This window comes from Neofelis nebulosa, chromosome 5, assembly GCF_028018385.1.
Source record: "Neofelis nebulosa isolate mNeoNeb1 chromosome 5, mNeoNeb1.pri, whole genome shotgun sequence".
NCBI classification, from domain to species: domain Eukaryota; kingdom Metazoa; phylum Chordata; class Mammalia; order Carnivora; family Felidae; genus Neofelis; species Neofelis nebulosa.
Window position 1 is genome coordinate 65309689 of NC_080786.1, and position 8149 is coordinate 65317837.

General features: G+C 39.0%; 1 protein-coding gene across 8 annotated transcripts in view; it reads left to right on the plus strand.

Annotated features, from left to right (window-relative positions):
- Window positions 1–7771, plus strand: part of FNDC3B (fibronectin type III domain containing 3B) — a 409427-nt gene extending 401656 nt beyond the window's left edge. For all 8 annotated transcript variants that reach the window (XM_058730500.1, XM_058730504.1, XM_058730496.1 and 5 more), the window contains one exon: window positions 4217–7771. In XM_058730500.1, coding sequence (XP_058586483.1) covers window positions 4217–4528 — 312 coding nt within the window. In that variant the 3' untranslated portion in view covers window positions 4529–7771. The remainder of the gene's footprint in view (window positions 1–4216) is intronic.
- The last annotated feature ends 378 nt before the right edge of the window (window positions 7772–8149 follow it).

An 8149-nucleotide genomic window follows, 5' to 3' on the forward strand; every position in this document is an offset into this window, starting at 1 on the left:
CCAACAAATACTTCAGGAGGAGCGGCCTCTTCAATAAAACAGATCTAGCAGGAAATCTTATAGCTAATCTGTATGACAGCTTCTCTCCAATTCAGTAAACATCCCAGTGCTAACTTCTCACCACAGAATCAGAATGGCTTGTTTACTGGGACGTTGCACATAAAAAACCAGAGCTGTGTGGCAAGTGTGGAAGGACCTTCTTTATCAGACTGGTCCCGTGGGTTGTAAATCATTCCCTCCAGGAATGGTCTCCATAGTTTCCAATAAAAGGCTTTTCTCAGAAAATACCAACTTGAGCATTTAGACTTAGGAGATTAAATCTCAATTAAGAAAGTAAAGAACATTACAGTTAAAAGATTTCTTTAATGAAAAAACATGTACACCATTTGTTTCCTTGAGACCACGCACATGTTGGGAAATAATTCATAGACAGTTCCATCAGGGTGTAGTTGGAACTCCTGAATAGCTGGCAGTGTGTGGGTTGGGGCAGTCACCATGACAACAAGCTCCCCTTAAACCATCATTTAAGTAAATCATCACTGGAGCAGTGAGAGACCTCTCCGTCAGTGGTCTCTTAGTACCAGACAGGGGTGCTCTTCTTACAGCCCTTTCATACTTGGTTGCTCCAACCCAGTTCTGTCTATGACTCTGGTTGCTAATGCTCTTGCTACAGTCTTTAAAGAAATAAGGTAACTCACCAAGGGGAACATGCTTAAAATCTTTTTTTTTGTTTGTTTTTAATGTTAATTTATTTTTGAGAGAGAGAGAGACAGACGGTGAGCTGGGGAAGGGGCAGAGAGAGGGAGACACAGAATCCGAAGCAGACTCCAGGCTCTGAGCTGTCGGCACAGAGCCCGACGTGGGACTCAAACTCACAAGCCGCAAGATCTTGACCTGAGCCAAAGTCAGACGCTTAACCAACGGAGCCACCCAGCCGCCCCAGAACATGCTTAAAATCTTACAAAAGGCCTAGCAAAAGCAATGATGAATCTGGATAGTAAAAAACAAACAAAATTGGTTTTCTGGCACTTGGTCCCTAGACAAAAGTATAATAAATAAGACATTGTAAAGTTTGAAAACGAGGGAGGAAAAATCTTAAGAAAAAGGCTAAATATCTGGGGCGCCTTAGTAACTCAGTCGGTTAAGCGTCTGACTTCAGCTCAGGTTATGATCTTTTAAAAAAAAATTTTTTTTAATGTCTGTTTATTTTTGACAGAGAGAGAGACAGAGTACAAGCTGCTGAGGGGCAGTGCTCGCTTCGGCAGCACATATACAAGCTGCTGAGGGGCAGAGAGAGAGAGGGAGACACAGAATCCGAAGCAGGCTCCAGGCTCTGAGCTGTCGGCACAGAGCCTGATGTGGGGCTCAAACTCTCAAACTGTGAGATCGTGACCTGAGCCAAAGTCAGACGCTTAACCAACTGACTGAGCCACGCAGATGCCCCCCCCAAAAAAATTTTGTAAAGGCTAAATATCAAGCGAACGTTGGTAGTTGGTTCCCTTTTCTAAACTCTGAGATCCTTTCACTGTCTTTGTTTGCCCAACACTAAATGCATGGCCAGTATACTTGTGTTCACTGATGGTATGTCCTATTTCTTGGTAATTGGTAGAAGTTGATACACCAGGCTTTAAAAACACTCAACATTTGGAGGCGCCTGGGTGGCTCAGTTGGTTGAGCTTCCAAGCTTCAGCTCAGGTCATGATCTCACAGCGTGTGAGTTCAAGCCCCGCACCAGGGTCTGTGCTGACAGCTCAGAACCTGGAGCCTGCTTCGGATTCTGTGCCCCCTCTCTCTCTGCCCTCCCCACTCATAGTCTCTCTCTCTCTCTCTCTCTGTCTCTTTCTCAAAAATAATCATTTAAAAATTTTTTTAAAAACACTCAACATTTGTAGATCCCCACTAACTCTGTAGCTGACAAGTGTTTCAGACAACGTTGAGAACATTGGAAATACTTTTTATTTTCTAGGGGATTTGTTTTAATGGGCAAAAACGACAGCTTTACTAAGTTAGCCTGTAGCTAGGTTGAAAATGCTTATAATTATCACTTTTAATTGCTGTGTTTTAATAATATATTTGGAGTTGTTTTTAAGTTCTAAATGGTGTAATAGCTTCCTTTTCCTGTGCAGTGCTATGTACCAGGCATATTGTAAGTGCTTTATCAATCCTCAGTGCCATTCATACAGGAAAGATTCAGTTAATTTTACTTTCTTGTTTAGCAAACTCATCAGCCAAATCTCTTGCTGATTTGCTTGAGTTCCAGGTACTTTTTTTCCTATCTCAATTCATTGATTGTAATGTAAGCCATGAATTTTTATGTAATTTTAATGTGATCATCATTTTCTTTAAGTCAGAGGCTATCCCTTTGATAAAAGAGCCTTGTGAGATCTCCCTTCCTCAAAGAGTTCTCTAAGTAGACTGGTAGTTTTCAGGTCCCTGTAATGGTAAGCCTCGTGGTGATTGTATTAGAGTTAACAAAGGGGAAGAAAATTTCCCAGGTCCTTAATGGAAAAAAACAGATTGTCTTGTGTTTACTGTCTGTATGACCAGATGGACCACTGAATTACTTAAATGTTAATTTGTGATAAATTGGAGTGTGTAGAAAAAAATTTTTTTCAAGAAAACAATTAGGCACATACCTCCCACAAAACTAGGAGAAAATATTTGTAAGATGTATCTGGCCAAGGATTTATATCCAGATGATAAAAATAGCTCCTACAGGGGCACCTGGGTGGCTCAGTCAGTTAAGCGTCCGACTTCAGCTCAGGTCATGATCTCACGGTTCATGGGTTCGAACGCCGCATCAGGCTCTGTGCTAACAGCTCAGAGCCTGGAGCCTGCTTCAGATTCTGTATCTCCCTCTCGCTCTCTGCCCCTCCCCTGCTCACACTCTGTGTCTCTCTTTCAAAAATAAATAAACATTTAAAAAAATTTTTTTAAAAGAAGAGCTCCTACAAATAACTAAAAGTAAGTAAATTAAAAATAGGCAAAAAGACTTGAACATACTCTTCACAAAAGAAGGTATATGAATGACCAATAAGCAGATGAAAATATAGGAAACATCGTTAGGCATCAGACAAATGCAAATGAGATAGCATTATCACCCATCAGAATGGCTAAAATATAAATGACCAATAATAACAAATGTTGATGAGGATGGGGTACAACCAGAACTCTCCTACTTTGCTGGCAGAAGGTACAAAGTGATGTAATCACTTGGGAAAACTGTTTCTCATGAAGTGAAATGTAGATGTTCCTGTGACCCAGCACTTCTTCTCCTAAGTATTTACTCCAGAAAAATAAAAACTTAAGTCCTCACAGATTTGTACACAGATACTCATAGCAGCCTTATTATATGAAAGCTCCAAACTGGGAAAAAAAAATGCAAATGTCCATCATAAAGAGAATGGATACATTGAGGTCTAGACAGGTGATGGAACACTACTGAATCCGTAACCTGGATGAAGCTTGTAGGCTCAAGAGTGGGCATGAAGTGGGATGCCATTTATATGAACTTCTAGAGCAGGCCAAACTAATTACAGAAACAAGTCAGAATAGCGTGTACATCTTTTTATTTATTTGAAAGAGAAGGAGAAACAATCCCATGCAGGCTCCACCCCATCAGTGCAGAGTCCTATTTGGGGCTCGAACTCATGAACCATGAGATCATGCCCTGAGCCGGGATCAACAGTCAGATGCTTAACTGACTGAGCCACCCAGGGGCCCCAGAATAGGATGTACTTCTTGAAGGTGGAAGTAGGATATCTTAATGGGGTAGTGTTATATGGTGCATGCAACTGTCAAAAAATCATCCAACTGACACTTTGCATTGTATTGTTTCTGCAACTTTTTAATTGTTTCCTTTCAGCAAATGTTAATTTGTTCTGTGGACCAAGATCTGGGGCTCTTTGTAAGAATTAAGTCATCTTCTAATTTATAGCCTAAATGCTTATTAAAATTTAGTTGTGTATGTATTACTTAGGTCAGCTGCAATTCTAGTCGCTGAATTTTGTATTATGTTTATTCAGAGTGGGTTAGAACACCTTCCTTTGTTGCTGTTGGATGAAATACCGATTGGGAGAAATAACCCGTCTACATCATTTTTGTTTTTATGGCGTAAAGCCAGGTCCACAAGGCCCCCAGCGTTACAGGATTATTCCTTTAGAAGACCACAGTGTTACAGATTAACTGACCAGGACTTTTTCGTTTTCCCTGGAAGGTATACAAGGGAGAAGAAGCAACATTCCAGATCTCAGGCCTCCAGACCAACACAGACTACAGGTTCCGCGTGTGCGTGTGCCGTCGCTGTGTAGACACCTCTCAGGAGCTAAGCGGCGCTTTCAGCCCCTCTGCGGCTTTTGTATTACAGCGAAGCGAGGTCATGCTCACAGGGGACACGGGGAGCATAGATGATCCCAGAATGAAGAGCATGATGCCTACTGATGAACAGTTTGCAGCCCTCATTGTGGTTGGCTTTGCAACTTTGTCCATTTTGTTTGCCTTTATATTACAGTACTTCTTAATGAAGTAAACAAACCCAACAAAACTAGAGGTATGAATTTAATTAATGCTACACATTTTAATACACACATTTATTCAGATACTCCCCTTTTTAAGCCCTTCTGTTCTTTGATTTATATACTTCTCTTGTTTTACAGATTTAGCTAGGAAAAAAAAATATCAGTGTTTTGGTGCACCTTTTTGAAATGCAAAACTAGGAAGAGACTAAACTGGATTTTTTTTTTTTTTTAAAGAAAAGCAAACCAGATACCAAAAGCTAGCTTTCATATGTTTTCTTTTATCTTCAGATTTACCTTTATTCTGTTTTCACTGATGTCTTTTGCAAGCCTTTGGTTGTTTGTTTTTTTTTCTTCCATGTTACAGTTTAGTAATTTATATTCACCAGTCACTTCTTTTGTCTTGATCATCGATATCTGTGAACATGAATCACAGTGTGTGTAGTTACAGGTCTAGGATTCCAGTGTTCTCAGAGTATTAGCACACAACTACAACGGCAACAACAACGTACAGAAGATGTGTTCGCTCAGATAAGGCTGCCCTAAACAACCATTTTGTCACTCAGTTGTTTAACTGTGTTTAGCTCATTTGAATCAAAATGTGTACTTTAATCTAAAATGTTTTAATCATCTGTATTTCTTCTGATTTTAACACTATGAGCTGCCTGTCTAAGAAATCAAGTAACCAAAATGCACCTATAAATTATGGAGCATTGTAGATTTTTACCCCATCGACTCATAGCAGTAATTTTAAGAGGGCATTGTGCAATAGTTAGTTGTTTCCTTGTTCAGCTGTTTTAAAAGCTGCTTTAACTTGTTTGTTTGTCTTTGTGTAGAACTACTTCTAATCACTAGAGTTATTATATTCTGTTATGTTTGACCAGAGTTATGTGGCGAGAACTGGTGACTGTTTAGTGCCTCTGCCCATTGTCCATGATTCATACTAATTGTGAGCAGTCTTCTTACAGCTTGTTGTTTTGGAAAGATTTGCCTTTAGGCTGTTCTTTGAGGTATCAATGAAGTGATCGAATTTCAATACCTTGATTCAATGCACATCATATTAATCTAACAGCAGATGAAAACTGGTAAAACCCAAACGAGAGTCATCTAAATTTGTAGTTCCTATTTTTGTGGGTTTGACCTGGCCATGTGTGGAGAGGGAATGATATTTGGTGGTGAGCACAGGGTGTTTGGGGGTGAAGGAGCCTAGATTCTCTCCCTGGATCTGTCACTAACTTGCTGCGTGACCTGAACACGTCACTTTACCTCTCTGTGCCTCAGTTTCCCGTGCATTAAAAATAAAATGAAATAAAATGAAATGGGGATTCTAATGTTTGTAAGTGCTTTGAGATCCTTGATCAACAGGTGCTATTGGAGTGCAAAGTGTTACTCTTGCATGTTTATTCTGAGTCATGAGATAATCAAGTTTAACCCAAAGTCATTGGATTATTTATATGAAGTCCATAATGTTCGCGTACCTCAGGGACATTTAAGAGTTGGAGGTGCAAATATATTCCAAAAGGGTGCAACAGACACAGTGTATCCCCCTGCTTCTGTTTTTGTATATTTTTGCTACTTGGTTTTTCTTGATCATAGCGATTTTGTGCTTGGTCTGTGTTGTCTTAAGATGCAGTATCCTGTACTAGCTTATAATATTCCCATACCAAAGTCATGGGGAAACCAACATTATTTTGTTTTTGGTTTATTTATACTATATTCTGCATACAGTACTTTAAATGCCAATTACAGTGCAATCTTTATTTATTGTAAAATTTTTTAAATGTACTTATGTACTAATTTCCCCTTGTAGCATGTTATTTTGTGTTTTATACTTTTGTAATTTTTAGGTCAGTCCTGTTCCTTGGCAACATCTGTAGTATTATTATCAATCTTCTGACATTTTCTTGTGTTTTTAAAGAGAAGAGCATCTAGTGCATTAAATGCCAAAAAAAAAAAAAAAATCCATTATCAGTGATTGAAACGTTTACATGTACCCAAAAAACCATAATCATCTCTTGAAAGAAAGTGCTGAGATCAATGAATTACTCTGTGTGCCTATATTGATGTAGTAAGTACTAGAGAGTTTTGTATTTTGTTATTGACTGTAATAATTAGTTTAATTAGCCTTGCAAAGTGATGGCATCAAGGTAAATATATTTTTGCCAAAGTTCTGGCCTTCCAAAACTCAGCCCTCTGCTTAAGTATGTATTATGACCCACTCTACCGTGGCATCTGCGTTTCCGGAGACCATTGCTTAAAACACACCTTCTCCCCCCAAAACACCTGCATGAAATGAAGAGTTAAGGTGTACAAAAACCCTGTTTGCCAGGTGGGGGGGAGGTCCCTTCTTGGAAACACTTCAGAACTGCTGCTATCAAGAAATTCTCTGAATTGGTTGAAATGTTTTAAATGAAAGAATACTTAAGGCCAAGACTGCTACGAGTACTTTATCTTTTTTGAGATTGTCATCCTGTTGAACCACCAGAAAGCTGAAGTGGGTGAAATACCAGCTGGCAGCACTTTATTTTATTGTTCTTCGTGATTTGGTGTCCATTATAACCCCGTCAGTCAAAAAATTATTACTCCATCTGGCTCTGTTTTCTATCACAAATACGTATTTGTGACATCAATATATAACTATGTGTGTATTGCCGTTACACACGAACAATAAAATAAAGTGTTCTATCGACCTTATTTCTCTTGCCCTTTTGCAATAGGTAGGAATGAGTGAGTGGCCGATTCCCGATGCTCTGTATGTCAGATTCCTCCCTGGCACAAGAAATTCCAGTCATGTAATGCAAACTGCCCTTTGTCCTCAAAGAAACTGTTGAAAGAGAAAACTTTTTTAAAAGATTTTTTTCATATTATCTGCCTTGTTCTTATCAACTTGAAATTGTTGGCATTTTCTAACTGTGTTTTGTTGGCTACGGTAAATCAGTATTCCTGTCAAAATTGAAAAGTGCCCTAATTGAATGTGTTTGAATGTTATCCTTGCACAGTTCTTTAAATTGAAAGACAAAATGTTTTACCTCACTGTTGGACATACATTCCAAGGTTTTCAACTCTAGGAGAAAAAAAAAATAATCATGTTTTCCTGTATTGTAAATTTTAGACTATTTCATACACATTGTATTAAAACTGCCATATCAATTTTAATGTATAGATTTTGCAAATACTATGCTATATGTAATACCTAACTGTATCTGTAGTGTATATGTAATATATTTATGCCCAATAAATGTTTTAATTCTTTCTGACGTAAGTAGGGTTTTTCTGCCATGAATAGGATTGCTTTTGTTGTTGTTGTTACTTTTTAAAAACTTAAACCACATCCCCAAAGTTGCACAGTCAAATGCCTTTCGAGGCCACACAGGTGGCATCCAAAAGAGCAGTTGCACCCGAGGTCCTGCAAGATCATAGGCCATAATCACATGTGCTAATGTCTCAAAAGAAGCTAACGATTCAGATTTCCCTGTATGGGACAGCTAAAATGTGATTATGGACAATACAGGCCCGGGGGCTGCCAGTTAATTCTTTGTCAGAGTCTGCGTCCCTTACCTGTTATCCAAATGCCAAACCTTAGGGGCCCAGGTCTATCTCCGTACACACGGAGACCCAGAATGCTCTCTCTCCAA